The 17,380-nt window shown below is 40.5% G+C and overlaps 1 protein-coding gene across 1 annotated transcript in view; it reads left to right on the top strand.

Moving 5' to 3' along the window:
• The window catches only part of Iqch (IQ motif containing H), a 226,063-nt gene that overhangs the window by 133,627 nt on the left and 75,056 nt on the right, over window positions 1–17,380 (top strand). Inside the window, exons 15-16 of the mRNA XM_013009902.1 lie at window positions 2,108–2,299; window positions 4,039–4,069. Coding sequence (XP_012865356.1) covers window positions 2,108–2,299; window positions 4,039–4,069 — 223 coding nt within the window. The remainder of the gene's footprint in view (window positions 1–2,107; window positions 2,300–4,038; window positions 4,070–17,380) is intronic.

The following is a 17,380-nucleotide window of genomic DNA, read 5'->3' as shown; positions in this document are numbered from 1 at the left end:
ATAGCTCAAATGGTAGAATGCTAGCTTTGAGCTGAAGAGCTGAGAGACAGTGCTCAGGCCCAGAGTTCAAGCCCCATGATGGACAAAAAAAAAATCCAAGTTATCCATAGACATTATTTGATAATTAGGGAGTCAAAGTGGGGACCTCAAGTGTGAGTATTTGTTATTTTTTTCCCTACAAATTCCATGTAGCATCTCCAAGAACATTTGATGGATAGCCATAACTCAAAAGAACACATCATGCCTTTAAACAAAATAAATTTACCTTTACAGTTTCAGATTCAAACTATAAATATTAAATTCTTTCACGCTTTTTAATGAGGAAAAAAATAGGAACCTATTGGTAGGCAAAAGAAGTCATCAAAAGAGAAGAAAATAAGAGTGTCACAAGAAATATACATACAAGAGGCCATAGCCAAGAGCAGCATGGGTAGATTCATGATGCTTAATGTCAGTTTGTTGGCTTCAAAGAAGTACAGACTGAATGCCTGTCCTACTTACTCAGTAAGCTAAGATCTGAGAATCATAGTTCAAAGCCAGCCCAGGCAGAAAAATCCATGAGACTCCAATTAACCACCAAAAATGCTGGAAGTAGAAGTGTGGCTCAAGTGGGAGAGTGGCATCCTTAAGTGACACAGCTCAAGACAGTGTACAGGTCCTGTGTTCAACCTCCAGTGTAGCACTGTATATATGTGTGTGTGTGTGTGTACAGTTTTTTCCAAGTCTGTAATATAATTTAAGTAGACTTGCTATAGAAATTCGTGTGATTCATACACACTCTCAATGGCACGTTGACTGTGAGGCAAGTTGCTTTTCTTGTTCCTCTAACTTTTGTCTCCAGTTCATTCATCTCTCTTGCTCCCTGGAGCCCCTTGGACCGGGTAAGAAGTGTAAGGTTGGAATCAAAGCAAGCTGGGAGGTGCCTTGCTCTGCCCCACATGCTATGTGATCTTGTGCAAGTGGTTTAAGTTAGCCAGCATCTGTTTATATATAAAATAGAACCATGAATAGTCCCTACCTCATGGATAAGTGTGAGTACTAAATGGGAAAGTCCATGTGGAGAATTTATAAGTCAAAGGTAGGACTCCTATAAAGGTCAGTGATGTCAGCGTTATTATAGAGGGTTTCAGCTCAGTAATGAAAACATACTTTCTAAGTATCAATTCAATAATGGCAAAGATGTTGTTCCAAAAATAGTATCAAACTAGGTTTTTTTGTGTTTATTTTGTCATCAGTTGTGGAGCTTGAACTCTGGGCCTGGGTGCTGTCCCTCGGCTTTTCAGCTCAAGGCTAGCCCTCTACCACTTGAACCACAGCACCACTTTCAGCTTTTTCTGCTTATGTGGTGCTGAGGAATCGAACCCAGGGCCTCATGCATGCGAGTCAACACTTTACCACTGAGCCACCTTCCCAGCCCCGGGTTTTATTTTTTATTGACTTTTTCTCCATTGGTTCATTGGAAATCAATTCTATTCCTTAAATATCTGTGTTTGAAACCAGTTCTCGAGGGAGTATGTTTCTGATCAAAGGTAGGTTAGGTATTCATTCCGGAAAGATGGGTTCTATGAGTATTTTCTTTCCTTTATCTCTCATGGGTTTTTTTGTGTATGTGTGAAATTGTTTTGCTATTGGATTCTGGGGGGAAGATGTATGAGAGAGAGAGACAGAGAGACAGAGACACAGAGACAGAGAGACAGTATACTGGAGCTTGAACTCTGCCTCATGTTCTCACTTGGCTTTTTTGTTCAAGGCTGGCACTCTACCACTTGAGCCACACCTCCACTTCTGGCTTTTTGGTGGTAATTGGAGATAAGACTCTCATGGAATTTTCCGCCTCGGCTGGCTTCCAAAGGGAATTCTCAGATCTGAACCTCCTCAGTAGCTAGGATTATAGGCATGAGTCACCAGAACCCAGCAAGATTATACTTTTAAGCATGTCTTTGATCTCATTGCTTAATGGTTATTTTTTACAACATAAATACAATACTCTTCTTTAGCCCATCTTAAGGAGAGGCGAACCAAATGAGAACACATGCAAAATTTCACAACCAAGTCAATGAGATAGAAAGGATGAGAACTCTGAAATGTTGCTGTCTTTGCCTCACAGATGATAGAACAGTTGACCCAGCTGGTGACTGATCACCTGCAAATCCAACGCTGGCTCTTTAAAATGGACCTGGAATTTGGAGGGAATGGGACAGCCTTTTGTGACATTGCTTCCCATCTATCATGCTACAAGTGGGTAGTAAAGGAGAGCAACAGATACGGGTGTGAAGGCTGGAGTAAGAAGTGGGCTCACGTAAGTATTCAGTGGCAATTTAAACCATAGGTTACGAATTACAAGGCTCCATTACCAGATAAGAGTTCTTTCTTTTAGACTCAGCTCTGTGACTTACCCATAGTTCCTATCTTGGGCTTGAGTCCCTGTACAGAAAATGAATTGAATCATTGGGCTATTGTTGTTGTTGTTATTGTTGTTGTTGTTAATGTTATATTATTTTGACATACTGAGGTTTGAAATCAAGATCTTATACTTGCTTGGTAGGCACTTTACCACTTGAGCCACTCCACCAATCTCTTTTTTTTTGGTTGTGGGGCTTGAACTCTGAGCCTGGGCACTGTCCCTAAGCTCTTCAGCTCAAGACAAGCCACAGTGCCACTTCCAGTTTTCTGGTGCTTAATTGAAGATGAGTCTCACAGACTTTCCTGTCCAACCTGTCTTTGAACTGCAATCCTCAGATCTCAGCCTCCTGAGTAGCTAGGATTACAGGTGTGAGCCACCGACGCTGGGCCACCAACTTCTTTTTTGCATTCTTTTTCTTTGTGTTAGTACTGGGGCTTGAATTCAGATCCTCACACTTTGACTGGATTTTTTGTTTAAGGCTTGCTCTCTATCACTTGAGCCCACTTCTACTTTCCACTTTCTGTTAGCTAATTGGAGGTAAGAGTCTCATGACTTTTCTTCCAGGGCTAGCTTTAAATCATGATCCTCAGATCTCAGCCTTCTGAGTAGTTAGCCAGTGCTGGTGAGCTGGTGCTTTTGCGATAGGATCACGCATTATGCCCAAGTTAGCTTGGACTGCAATCCTCTTATTTTTGTCCTCCATATAACTGAGAAAACAGAGGTGTATGTCAACTTCACTTAGCCATTGGTTGAGTCTTGTGATTTTTTTTCCCACCTTAACTTCAAACCGTTACCCTCCATCTCTGCCTTCCAAGTAGTTAGGATTACAGGCTTGAAACACCTCACTCATCTGAGTCATAGGGTTATTTTAAATGTATCTTCTTTGGTCCCTAAAAATTGTCATTCATGGGCTGGGAAGGTGGCTCAGTGGTAGAGCGCTTGCCTTGCATGCCTGAAGCCCTGGGTTCAATTCCTCAGCACCACATAAAGAAAAAAGCCAGAAGTGGCACTGTGGCTCAAGTGGTAGAGTGTTAGCCTTGAGCTGAAGAGTTGAGGGACAGCGCCCAGGCCCAGAATTCAGGCCCCACGACTGGACCTCCCCAAAAATTGTCATTCATACCTTCAAATTGATTATGATAATTATAAAATTGTTCTTTTCATATTCAGTAACATTACAAATTTCATCATTTGCCCAAAGTAAGTCTTGATAATGTGTTTCTATCAAATGTTGTTATTAAGCTAGCTGTATTTTATTATGGGACAGAAATTCTATTAGTGAATGGCTGTCACTTGGAAGCTAACATATGATAGCATTTTGTCAGCAGTCATATGTTTTTAAGACAGTCCAAGGAAATTTATATAACTGCTGGTCCCTGTGAGATGCTGAGAGAGAAAAAAATAGGAGTACATCCCAGCGAAAGCAGAGCGGCAGGTATGAGGCCTTGGGATATGAACAGAGATATATAAAATTTTCCATGCACATTGGTAAGATGAATAATGTAACTAAGTCTGTTCTGCATTTGCTTAATGATTAATTTTAATTTTAAATTATATCCACCACTAAAATACTAGGCCATTTTGGGACCAAGAGACCTAGTCATGTTTGGCTTTTCTTTTCCCCTATCAATGTTTAGGCTGAGCTACTGGCTAAAGGAAAATTGAGAGGCAAGTTATCTTAGCTGGTTAGCAGTGGGTTGTACAAGGTGATTTTCATCTGCTTTGAGCATCCCACTAGAGAAGTGTATGAATCAAGGCACAAGTGTTAGAGAGGGAGGGGCAAACTAGAGGGAGCTTCATTGCTCTTGGGAATGCGAAATGATGGCTAGATCTGGAGAACAGTCAGGAGAGAGAGTTTCCCTTGAAAAATGGTACCATTCCCCTCATGACCTATTCTTGCTCTCCAACAGTGGCTACACTAAATACAGTACCTGTCATGGCCAGCTTTTTACATATTATTTAAAGTATACCAAAGTGAATTACTCTTTAAGAAAAAGAAAGTAAAACAAAATGTATTTAATTTTGAGGTTCATAGTGGTTTCCCTTTTTTCTCTTTGAACTGGATTTCATTTCATTTGTATAGAGCTGCTTTTGGAAGCAAGCTGTTGAGATTAAATCATGAAAATATCTGAATTTTTTTTCTTTTAAAAACTTGAAACATTAGCGTGCAAGGTTTGTGTTGGCCTCAGTCATTCCAATGATAAGTTTCAAAGCATTCTCCTGAAACTAGGCTATAATAAATTTGAAATGTGTGAAATGTTTACAGTGGGGCTCTGGTGGTTCACATCTGTAATTCTAGCTACTCAGGAAGCTGAGATCTGATGATTGTGGTTCAAAGCCAGCCTGGGCAGGAAAGTCCAAGAGACTCTTACCTCTAATTAAGCACCAGAATCCCAGAAATGAAGCTGTGGCTCAAGTGGTAGAGTGAAAAACCAAGAGACAGCACCCAGCCCCTGAGTTCAAGCCCCAGTACTGGCACAAAACAAAAATAACATTGAACATATGACTGAATTGTATTTAGAAACCACACTGTACATTATTTAATTTCAATTATTTCAAACTATGCCATTTTAAATTGTCACTAAATTCATTTGGCACTGTTGTTAATGTTATTAAATGTGAAACTCTTGAATAATTGATAGCATATCTAAATCATTTTTAAAAACTGTTAACAAGTACAAAAATTACTCAAGAAATCTTTTTGCAGTCTGAGGCCTGCTTTGCCATGATGTGGTGAGAAGCCAAAATAATTAAAATTAAAAGAAAAGCAGTTCTGCGAAGCTTTGATATTCTTTTTTGCCTTCAAAGTGAAATGGCATTTGGAGTGGAGGTGCATGACAGTCTCTATTGAGTGTAGCTATTGAGAAATTAGGATTAGAATTCTCCTTTGTTCCATAAGACCATTGTACTTGTGTACATTTAGACATCAAAGCATTACTTTATGAGCACAGACATGTTTTAATGTCCCATTACAGTTTGTAGACCTGCTTCTTTTGATAATGAAGATGATGTGTCATCAAGCCTAGCCTGGCACATACAAAACATATGCTGGCAGGTTATTAAAAATTTCAGCTTCTTGATGAAAGACTATCCTGCAGGCTAAGAGTCCAGAAAAAGACTCCATTCCAGGAGAATTATTAGAAATGAGAATATGACTGTAAGCACTAAATTATGTTAATACTTACAAATAGCATCATTTGCATAGCAGTTTAGGACACGATACCATGATTTTTCTCATTGGTATGTTGCAGGCAACAGATTAAAACAGAGCTGTTTATGGGAGTTGGAGCGGTTTTGAAGCTCGAGTGTCTTATGAAGATATTGGTTTTAGAAGTAGGCAGGAGTCCATGTAGATTTAAGTATTCTCTCTTTCAAGTTTTAATTTCCAAGGAGCGATCCTTGGAAATTACTTTTACTTTATTTCAACTTAAAGTCATGGTGTCAACAGACACCAAAAGGCCATAGCCATATTTAGAAAAATCAGTGTAGACAAGTAGGGAAGTTTGGAAAAGCAGAATATCAAAGAATGGGCACAGGGAAAATGAAGCAGAAGTCTTTTTTTTCTTGGAGACTTGGTTGCAAGTCTATTCTCTTCATCCTGTTGGACCCTTCTGTCTCTCACACCCCACAGGTCACTTAGAGCTCAGTACTTAATTAAGGCTGAGGATTTGTTTTCATTTCGTAGACAAAGACTCAGATGGGCACACCCATCTGAGATAGTCCAGAGAGATACAGTACACTCAGGTACTACCAGTTCTTCTTGTGGCTTCTCCTCCTTCTTCTCCTTCTCCTTCTGCTTCTCCCTCTTCCTTTCCCTTTTTCTCATCGCTATCATCCTCCTCCTCCTTCTTTTTTTTTTTTGGTCCAGTCGTGAGGCCTGAACTCTGGGCCTGGGCACTGTCCCTCAGCTCTTCAGCTCAAGGCTAGCGCTCTACCACTTGAGCCACAGAGCTACTTCCAGTTTTCTTGTGGATAAGAATTTTCTTGGAGATTAGAGTTTCATGGACTTTCCTGCTCGGGCTGGCTTTGAACCATGATCCTCAGATCTCAGCCTCCTGAGTAGCTAGGATTACAGGCGTGAGACACCGGTGCCTGGCTCTTGTGCCGGTTTTGAGGCTTGAACTCACGGCCTGGGCTCTGTCCCTGAGCTTTTCTGCTCAAAGTTAGTGCTCTACCACTTGAGCCATAGCTCCACTTCCAGCACCAATTCCAGTTTTCTGCTGGTTAATTGGAGATAAAAGTCTCAAGGGGACTTTTCTGCCCAGCCTGGCTGTAAACTACTATCCTCAGATCTCATTCTCCTGAGTAGTTAGGATTATAGGTGTGAGCCACTGGAAACTGGCCACTTCCACCTTTTTGCTGGTTAATTGGAGATAAGAGTCTTGTGAACTTTTCTGCCCAAGCGGGCTTCAAACTGAGATCCTTAGATCTCAGCCTCCTGAATAGCTAGGATTACAGGCATGAGCCACTGGCATCCAGTTTCTCAAATAGGAATTTTTTCAAATAGGATCTCACTTTATTTTCAGACTACCTTTGACCAAGACATTCCAATGACCACTTTCTGAATAGCTAGGGATGACAAGTGCATACTTGAATGCCCACCATTTCATTGGTTGAGATGAGGTTTTGTAAACATTTTGCTTTGACTGTAAGAGAACCACAATCCTCTAGATCTCTGCCTCCTGAGCAGCTAAGATTATAGGCATGAGCTGCTGTACCAGGCTAATTTTTGTTGTTGTTGTTTTTATTATTTCTGTTTTGGGTTTTGTTTTTATTTTTGTGTTTTGTTTTTGGTGTTGGGAGAGAAAAAGGGAAAAGAAAAGCTTTGCCTGTGTAAAGTTTTTATTTATACCTCTTTTTGCTTCTGTTGAGTTATTTTCCTTGGAGAAAGACCTGTGCGTAAGATGTTTTACGACTCAAGTTATATGTTGTTTTATGTCTCAGAGAGTACCAATTCCCCAAACAACAAAATAATAGAGAAAATAAGCATACCAGTTTTTAGTACAACCTTATCAGCATGAATATCTTAAACAGTTTTTCTCTTAATTTTAAATAAAAAAAATGCAACTATGCTATTATTTACTTACTTGCAAGGAATACCTTTTTTAATTTTAATTGCTTATTGGCTATTTATTTGAGACAAGGTTTCACTATGTATTCAATGCTGGCCTCAAACTATGATCTGTGACACTCATTGCTGCCTTCCCAGAGCTGGGTTACAGATGCGTCCTACCTCACCCAGTGACAGTATTTTTTTTACATGTTCTTCTTATTTGTATTTTTATAATAAATACAACATCTTGGTGTTAAGAAAAATCTAGGTTTAAAAATGTAGAATACATTTTTTCCTAATCCTAAAACTTCATACAAATAATGATTTCATTTTTATACTTATTTTTTATAACTTAAAAGCTTGACACTTCAGATTATCTGTATGTATTTTGTAGCTACCAGAATGCTGGCCTACACATGGGTTTTTAGGCATTTTATAGAATTATATTCAGCATTTTAATAGGCTTTTCATGATTTTACAGAACCATAATACTGTTAAAAAACAGTCTCAATATTTTCTTGTATTTAATAATAATAAATTAATCTAAATCTCAGGAAAGCCCTAAGAATTCTACTCATCTACTTTCATAGCAGTTTGAGAAGGGAGATAGCCCCCATTTACCCCTGGAGAAACTGATGCTCAGGAATTTGTGTGTTTGCCTTTGACCTGTGGAGTGATAGATTTCAATACCTTTCTCAACTTAACACACCATCATGTTCACTTGGTTAAATCTATAAATCTTCTAAAAGCTTTGAGTAGGTTACCTTTGCAATCAGATGCAGCATTAAAAATAGTGAACAATTAGCTGGGGGCTCGCTAGCTCACACTTATAATCAGGATTCTGAGATCTGACTATTGTAGTCTAAAGATAGCCCTGGCAGACAAATCCAAGATACACTTATTTTCCATTAACCAGTAAAAAGCTGCAAATGGAGGTATGGCTCAAGTAGTAGAGTACCAGCCTTGAGTGGAAAAAGCAAAACCTGCATGGAACAAACAAGCTAAACAAGAGTGGGAGGCCCTGAATTCAAACCCCAGTACGAGCACAAACCCAGACAAAAAGATAATGAACTATTAGACACTTTTTCTTTTTGCTTAAGTAGCCATTTTATTCATCTAGGTATTCCTTTTATTAGTCTTCTGTTCCAGGTTGACATGGTGAATTCCCTTTTAAGCAGTGAGTGTTCAAACAGGCTAGTCTGATAGTTCTACTCTCTACTATTGAGAGGACAGCTGGAGGCATGGCTCAGTAGTCTGAGTGTCTGCTAAGCAAGTGCTAGGTACTGAGTTCAAACCCCAGTGGTACCAAATAACAAAACCAAATCCTATTTCTTGACCAAGGTGTATGTAGGTTTGACTCCTCCACTTTCTAGGAGACTAGATACTTGGCATACTAGAATTCGAACAATGCTACCTTTTATTATTAATATTACCATAAATTTGTATGGTAAGAAAATAGCAACACCAAGCCAAGTACACACAATTTGATTGCTCTTTGGTTTTCAGAAGGTCCTTAAGGATCTTGTAATCTTCCAGAATATTTAGCAAGCATTGGTTATTATTACAGAAGATTGTAGCTGCTGCAGATTCAGCATGATGATTCAATTGTGTCTATGGCTTTTCTTGATAATGCCTTAAAAAGAATAAACCTTCATTAGCAGCATGATAGCTTATCATTTGGAAGCAGGAAGCAATTCATATATTGGAACTTTCTACGGGTTGAATTACAAGACTTGATAGAGAGAGCTCACTCTGACCAAAAGATCTGGTCTGGTTTCTTCATTTTCTGGTTCCAGTTGGTGTATTTTCTAATTAGTATAGCAGCATGTCACCACAATCCCTGGGAAAATTGTAATCATTTACATATTTTTCCTTAGCTCTGAGAATGACTTAGAACGTTTTCTTCTAGCTCAGTGGTTATTTTCATGACACTGCCAAGGTTGAGTTTGAGGGGTTTCCCTGTGCCTGCGGAAGAAGACAAGAGAAGGAAAATTGTCTCCCCAAGTTAAACGAAAGCCAGGGTACCCCTTCTGAGGGCCTATAATAATCAGCTCTACAAGCTGTGGGTTTGTGTGTCCTATTGATTTAATATGCTTCTAATCAGTACATAAAGCTATGGGCCTGCAGTGCTAATTTTTCATATGCTTACAAAGTACCCTTTGATTTTCTGTCACTCGTTAATTACAGCGGTTTGCCATTAAATAGGAAGCTTTGTGTAAACTAATTACTAGGTAATCATTGTCTACTGCAAGCGCGCTGTTTTGTACCTTTTATTTTATTCTAAAAAATGCACAGCTCTCACAGTCTGGAAACACTCTACCTTCCAGCCATTAGCTCTCACTAATTCATAGCATTATTGTGGTGAGAGTGGAGGAGTTGTAATTGTTGTGGTATCAGAGCTGTTAATTACCGGAGTAAACAGTTGAAATGGTGCCAAGGTCTATTGTAGAAGGCAGAGAAAAGGAGGTTTAAATGTTACTCCCGCCATCTGGGGACTGGAGGAGAGGCAAATGCTTGGAAACAGCAGTGAGGCCCTAGCACTGCTTCAGCTCTAGGGTTGGCGGCCATATGGATCCAGAATATTTTGAATCAATTGAATTTAACTGCCAGTCCCCCCCCCCCGCCCCACCATCACCATAACAGCGTGGAAAGAAGGAATAAAGCAAAAGATGAGAGGAACGAGAATCGGTTAGTGTTTTTGCATCCAGGAAGTCCCCGTTGGAGTTCTTTTGGAAATGTCTGCTCTGCTGAAAAGCACAGAGCAAGCATGAGGATTTTGGAACAGATTCAAATTAAGGGTTCCCCCCCACCTCTCTTTCTCTCCCTCTTTCTGTCTCCTCTGATGGCAACTGCGCCATTTGCTTCTGGTCGTCTGTCCTCGGTGAGCCCAGAGATGCCCTTGAGAAGACATGGGCTTTCTTGTCACCATGCCAGATCCAACAACAAAAGCAAAACCCTCACTTTGGAATGCTCTGATTTATTATTATCCTGGTGTGGTCTATAGAAAGAAAGCCACCAGTATACAATGTGGCTGCATCTGCCTCTGGTGCATGCATCGGCAGGTTTCGAAAGATCAAAGGAGGTCCAGCTCCTCACTCTGATGAAGAACTGTAGCTGTCTGCCCTTTCTTACATATAACATCAAAATATAAAATCTCCCAATAGTCTCATTTCATTCCAGCCAATCACTCTTTTCTTCCCCCTGCTCAGATGAAAAACCAAGCCCAATGTGCACACATTTTCCTCTTGTCTTTGTTTTTTTTTTTTCTTTTTATGCCAGTATTGGGGCTTGAACTCAGTGCCTGGGCACTGTCCCTTAGCTTTTTTTGATCAAGGCTAGAGCTCTGCCATTTGAGCCACAGCTCCACTTCCAACTTGTTGGTGATTAATTGGTGATAAAAGTCTCATGGGCTTTCCTGCCAAGGCTGGCTTTGAACTGTGATCCTCAGATCTCAGCCCCTTCCTGAGTAGCTAGGATTATGAGTGTGAGCCACTGGTGCCCAGTTTAATGTATGCGGTTTTCTTAACCAGTGATATTTAGAACTGGGAAGAAAGAAAGCTCTTATAGTAATAATAATTAGGATCACCTTTACAGGTTGATTTGAAAACTGCATAGTTTCAACTTTAAAATATAACATAATCTTTAAAACATCCATATGTATTTACTCTTAGATTTAAATAGAACTTCCTTAAAAACTGTTCTCTACTGTTAAAAATATTTCTACATCACCAGCCACTTGTTCCTGTAACTACTTTTAATATTGTTCCCCAAATGTGATCATATTCTTCTCTTTTTAAACCACTCTGGATTACTGTATTTATTTCTAATTGTTCCTTTAGCAGATGTTGAAGTCATTCAGGGTGTAGGGTAAAGAATGCTTTCAGAGAGAGAGAGAGAGAGAGAGAGAGATCATAGCTACACCACAAACCACGAACAGTGTTTGTCAGCCTTCTATGGGTGGCAACTTTTGTGTTGGGGAAAATTTGTGTGTGTGTGAGTTAGTATATGTGCAAAGTTTAACTCAGAATTTCTAGAAGCATTTGATCTTTATCTATGGAAACTCCCAGCATGCAGCATGACAGGGTGAGCCTGGAAAGGAAAGCGCAGCTCCCTGCGGTGAGGGGAAGAGAAACAGCAGCATAAGTGCCAGGAAGTTGGAGAAAATGAACCTCTCTTGTGTTTTGGTCGGGGGGGGAAAGAGGCATTTGTGCTACGCTTTGGAATAGAATCACAACATATGTGCCTCAGTTGGACAAAACGCTTCTCAAGTCAAATCAGCTGCGAGGCCTGCATGTCAGTACAAGGTGGAAGTCTAGATAATGAGGGCCAGACTCCTCGAGAAGCAGCCAGTGGATAATGCTACCCAAGTATAGAATTATATACCGCATTTTCGCCATTCTGTTTAATGAGAGCCGCCACCGCAGCGAATCACTTGCCACACACCCGAAATGGGCCATTAGCTATCAAGGGAAAATTGTCTTTGCTGCTTTCAGCAGATGGAGCAAATATTTTACAAAGCAATTTTACATACCAAAACCATTTGTGTGCCTGGGAACGTGGGTTGTTTTACATTACGGTACCTTCCACAGCAGCATAATTTTCCATCTCATCGAAGGCAAACTTGGCATTTTTGATTTTTTTTAAATTCTCAATTAACAATTAAACATAGAGTATTAAGGCAGTCCTTAAACTTTAAGTAGGTGTGGGAAGTAGTTTATGACTTGCAGGATACATTTTCTTTTTTTTTTCTTCCCTTCATTCTCTCAGTGTATCTTTACACTCTAAAAAGTGACTGTTTCTAATGATCTTAATGGAAAGAAGTGAATGAAAACTTCTCTACAGGATAAGAGTACCAGTACATTGGGTGATCGGAGAATTTGCTGGCTTAAAACATCGATCATCGATTGTAGGAACACAGTTTGCTCTCTTCCCCCATTCATATCAGTTAAAAATGTTGAAAGTTTATGTAACAGAAACTCAACTCAGAACAGCTTTCAAAATAAAGAGATATGAATGCTGGTGGCTCAGGAGGCTGAGATCTGAGGATCGTAGTTCAAAGCCAGCCCAGGTTGAAAAAGTTTGTGAGACAGTTACCTCCAATTGAGCACCAACAAGCCAGAAGTAGAGTTATGTATGGGTCAAATGATGAGTATCAGCATTGAGTGAAAAAGCTAAGCAATGACACCCAGGCCCTGAGCTCAAGCCCAAGTACCAAGACAAAAGAAAGAAAAGAAGGAAGGAAAGAAGAGAAAAGGGAGACAGAGAAAGGCGAGGGAGAAATAAATGAAAGTAAGAAGGAAAGAGACAGGAAGGAAGAAAGGAAAGAAGGAAGGAAAGAGGAGGGAAGAAAGCTAAAAGAAAGAAGGAAAGAAAGAAGAAAAGGAAGGAAGGGGGAGGGGAGGAGAAAGCAGTTATTGTCTCAGGTATCTGAAAATCTAAAGATTGTTCTGGCTTCAAACAAGCTTAATCCAGTAACTCAATGATGTACCTAATTTCTTTCCATCTTTGCTATGCATGAGGATGGCTTAACCTAAGGCTAGCTAGCCACAGGCCTATAGCATGGCTGCCAAGTTACTCCTAGAGTTTTTCCTTGGTCAAGGCAATAGTAAGAGAAGAGCATGCTACTCTCCCACAGGTACCCCAGCCCCCAGAGGCCCTACTATGTGCTTTGTAACATTTTATTGACCTCAGTGGTTCATGGCTTTACTAGTCAGGGGCTCATCTTGGAAAGTGAGGGTGGAATACTTCTAGGTCATCTTCCATAGCAAAGAGTAATTGGAGGGGTAATTCCTGAAAGGAGGTTTGGAATAGTATTGCCCTGAAAGAAGAGCCATTGACACTGGGAAGCCAACAAAAGATGTCCACCCTACCTTTTGTTTTATAACAGTTCAGATTTAGCATCATCTATGAATGATCTAATCTGACCCAGATTGGCTATTTCATGCCCATGGATGCCACAGTTATTAGTTACAACTAGATTTGAACCCAAGTTTTTCTACATACTAGCAATGTGACTGAAATTAAGATGATAATACCTACTTTAGCTAGTGGCCATGAGAAAATAAATTATTTTAGTGTAGCTGGGCACACCTATAATCCTAGCTACTCAGAAAGCTGAGATCTGAGGATCACAGTTCAAAGCATAGTTCAAGCAAAAAGCAGCCAGAACTGGATTTGTGGCTCAAGTGGTAAAGTACCAGCCTGTAGTGAAAAAGCTCAGAGACAGCTCCCAGGCCCCGAGTTCTAGCCCTAATACTAGCACATATACACACACACAAGGGAAAAATGTAGTTTTACACCACTTATTTGTTATTCATAAGGGATTGATTTATATATAATTAATATATACCATATTTAATATATAAATAATATAATATATTAACATATGATTTGTATACAATGCCATGATGTAGTAGTAATATAATTAATGATTAATGTTATATATAATATAATAATACATACTATATGTATTTCTAATATATATATTTCTATTATATATATATATATAATTTTTCCTTTCAATACTCCACACTCTCTAGGTCACTGACCATAAGTGATGTGCTCAAGTAGATGAAAGGTTCTCTGAAACATACATAATTGTCCATCGATGTAACATTACTCACTGAAAATAACTCCTAACTACCCATCTCACACATCTGTAAGATAGGAAGGATGCCCCCCTATTTCCGACCCATAAGACATGATATTACATATGTACACATCTCCTTACTTGAATGCTGCGGATATTTATGATTATTATTTTGCCAAGGTGTGAGATCAGTTTTTTTTCCCTTGGTACTAAGGCTATTCCTCAGTACAATCTCTGTATTCCCCATCAGAGATGCTTTCAAATAAAGAAATGAATTAAACAGTGAGTACCATCCACTCCCACTGCTTTTACTCCTCTCCACGTCTTTTTCTTAGAGCGCTAATCATGGCCCCAAGCTGCCCCTGTGGACTGCAGCATCACACACTGATGTCACTCTGTCAGGGCCTTCAGCTGTGTACTTCTCACAGTGGGCCATGATGAACCCCCTCCACCCCGCATTCCTGCTGCAGACTTTCCCCTAGGAATCTACTCCCTTGCTGTGTCTTTGTGCACAGTACACATGTTAAAGCATGAGGTTGGAAACGGCTCACTTTGTAAGCAGAGGCTGAGCTGGCACACCTGGCATCCTGTCCAGATGCCTCACACAAGCCACAGCCTTACGAGTTTAAAATGGGCCCTCACATAGCATGTTGCCTCTGAGGTGGTACTTCAGAAATGTCCCCTCATTCATCTAACTGATGCCCTCAGAAGTAGAAAAATCCCATACAGGGCTGGGAAGATGGCTCAGCGGTAGAGCGCTTGCCTTGCATGCCTGAGGCCCTGGGTTCGATTCCTCAGCACCACATAAGCAAAAAGAAAAAAGCCGGAAGTGGTGCTGTGGCTCAAGTGGTAGAGTGCTAGCCTTGAGCTGAAGAGCTGAGGGACGCCCAGGCCCAGAGTTCAGGCCCCACGACCGGACCCAAAAAAAAAAAAAGAAAAATCCCATACAATCCGTCCAGGAATACTTTGTCCTGGGCAACAACGAATGAGCCTGTTAAGAGGTTCATATTTTCTCTTACTCTGTAACTGCAGCTGTTAAGGACTTGGTTCCTATATTTACCACCATTGTGACTTGTTCCCAAATAGTATCTTCTCTGTGCTGGGCATTCAGGAGTCTGACCTTAAAGCCAATACAGTATTCACACAATTCCCCCACTTTGAGGCGGGGGTGGGGGGGGAGAGCTACTCACTAGGTCAGCACAGAATGCTTTCTGGAGGAGATGTGGTTAGAGCTACCTTAGAAAGGGTTGAGGAGTCAGCTAAGGGAGAAAGGAGGAAGGCAGTTTGCAGGAGGCTGGAGCTGCGGAAGGAGAGGTAAGACTACTGTAAGAGTAGAGGCCAGGTCACAGAGGCCTTGAGTAGTATTATTGAGGAGTTAACGCTTGATCCTCAAGATGGAGAGCTAGTTTCAGGATTTAGGTAATAGGGCTTTGACTTCTTTCATTACTTCTCCATCTCCTCCCCAGAAATAATTTCCCCAAAATAGACACTTTATTCTCTAATGCAGTTATTTAAATGGCCACATAGCAATAATCATATAACTGGATAGATGGTTTCACACTTTCAGAAATGAGGCAGTAAAGGTCTTTCATCAAGGCAGAGCAAAAAAAAAAAAAAAATCCCGCTCTGGGGTATTTCATGAATCAGGGTTGGCCAGCAACCCTGAGAGTAGACTGGTAAAGTCCCTAGAGTAGACTGGTTTTATCTGCCACATAGGAAATGAAGAACTGCTCTAAGTTGTTACAAGGAGGGTCCTAGACTGTTCGAATTGCTCATTGCATGTGCCTGTATGTGATTTCGATGCAGGGCATTGGAGGAGGTCAGGTCAGATCAGAGCAAAGATGTACAGTGTGCAGGATACAAAAGGAAGGAGATCCTGTTACTTTGACAGTGATCTTGCTTGCCTCCACACTGCAAGGCAGAGGGAGACTTGCTGGATGAACTGGCTTCCCCAGTCCTCCTTAGCTTGCCTCTCCACTCCGTGCAGAGGAGACAGCCTGATCCCGCTGAACCAAAGGTGCGCCAGGGCGTGCTCCTCCATTTCTGTGATGTTTGTCAAGAATTTACTAAGCTAACTAATGAAATCCTCCCTTCTACCAGGACTTGCTGGATATTTCAGAAATGATTGAGGTTATGTGAATCTGCTTAGCTCTGTACTCTGAGATATTTATTATTTTTTTATTATGCATTGGCAGTGGGCATTGTACCCAGAATCAAACAGATGTTCCAAGGAGCTGGTAGAGGGAGGAGGGGTAGGGAAAGAAAGAGGACAATCACTTTTTAATGTTAGGGAAATTAGAAATAAATGAGATGTAGATGATTTCAAAAAGTACAACCAACCCCACTGCCAAAGCCCATTCCTACAAATTCACTCTTGGATTCAGAAGTTCCCCTGCCACCCAAGGCAAGTCTGAGCATCCCTTGCCAGGGTCTCTGTTTTGAGAGTGAATACTATCCAACTAATGCCCTATCCCACATCTGGCAGAAGTAACAATTGAAATATGGTTTCTATTTGAAAACTCTTGAAGAAGAACATCATAATGTATGACATCCAAAAACAATGTTTTGTTACTGGTCCTGGGTTTTGAACTCAGGGCCCGAGCACTGTCCTAGACCTTTTTCTGCTCACGGTAGGGCTCTACCACTTTAGCCACATTTCTACTTCCAGCTTTTTTGCTGGTTTATTGAAAATAAAGAGTCTCATGGACTTTCCTGCCTGTGCTGTCCATGATCTTCAGATTCTCAGCCTCCTGAATAGCTAGGATTACAGACATGAGACACTGGTGCCCAGCTCAAAAAAATATTTTTTTTTCTAGGAAACCAAGATGTTTTATATGAATGACCAGATTTGTCTTTCATTAGGGAATTTCCTCATCTTTCAGTTCTGAAAGGAGTCTCACCCCATGGGTTACTTCGCTCATGATAAGGAGCCTAGGGAAATAGTTGAGATATTGAGTCTGGCTTCAGCAGTTCACTTCACCTAAAATTCCATAGTCCTTAGTTTAGGTTCCCATGACAAATATGCAGATATCTACCAACAAATATATGTGAATGATATGCAGATATCTACCAACAAATAAGACACAGACTAAAGTGCCAAAGCAAGATTTTATCAACTCCATTATTTCTCCTAGGGTCAACAATTAGAGTCATAGGATTAAAAAACAAATATCCTGGGGGCTGGGAAGGTGGCTCAGTGGTAAAGCGCTTGCCTTACATGCATGAGGCCCTGGGTTTGATTCCTCAGCACCCCATAAGCAAAAAGAAAAAAAAGCCAGAAGTGGCACTGTGGCTCAAGTGGTAGAGCGCTAGCCTTGAGCTGAAGAGCTGAGATACA

The sequence above is a fragment of the Dipodomys ordii genome, unplaced genomic scaffold (assembly GCF_000151885.1).
Source record: "Dipodomys ordii isolate 6190 unplaced genomic scaffold, Dord_2.0 Scaffold11, whole genome shotgun sequence".
Lineage (NCBI taxonomy): Eukaryota > Metazoa > Chordata > Mammalia > Rodentia > Heteromyidae > Dipodomys > Dipodomys ordii.
Note: the sequence above shows the minus strand (reverse complement) of the source record. Positions and strands in the feature narration are given on the sequence as shown.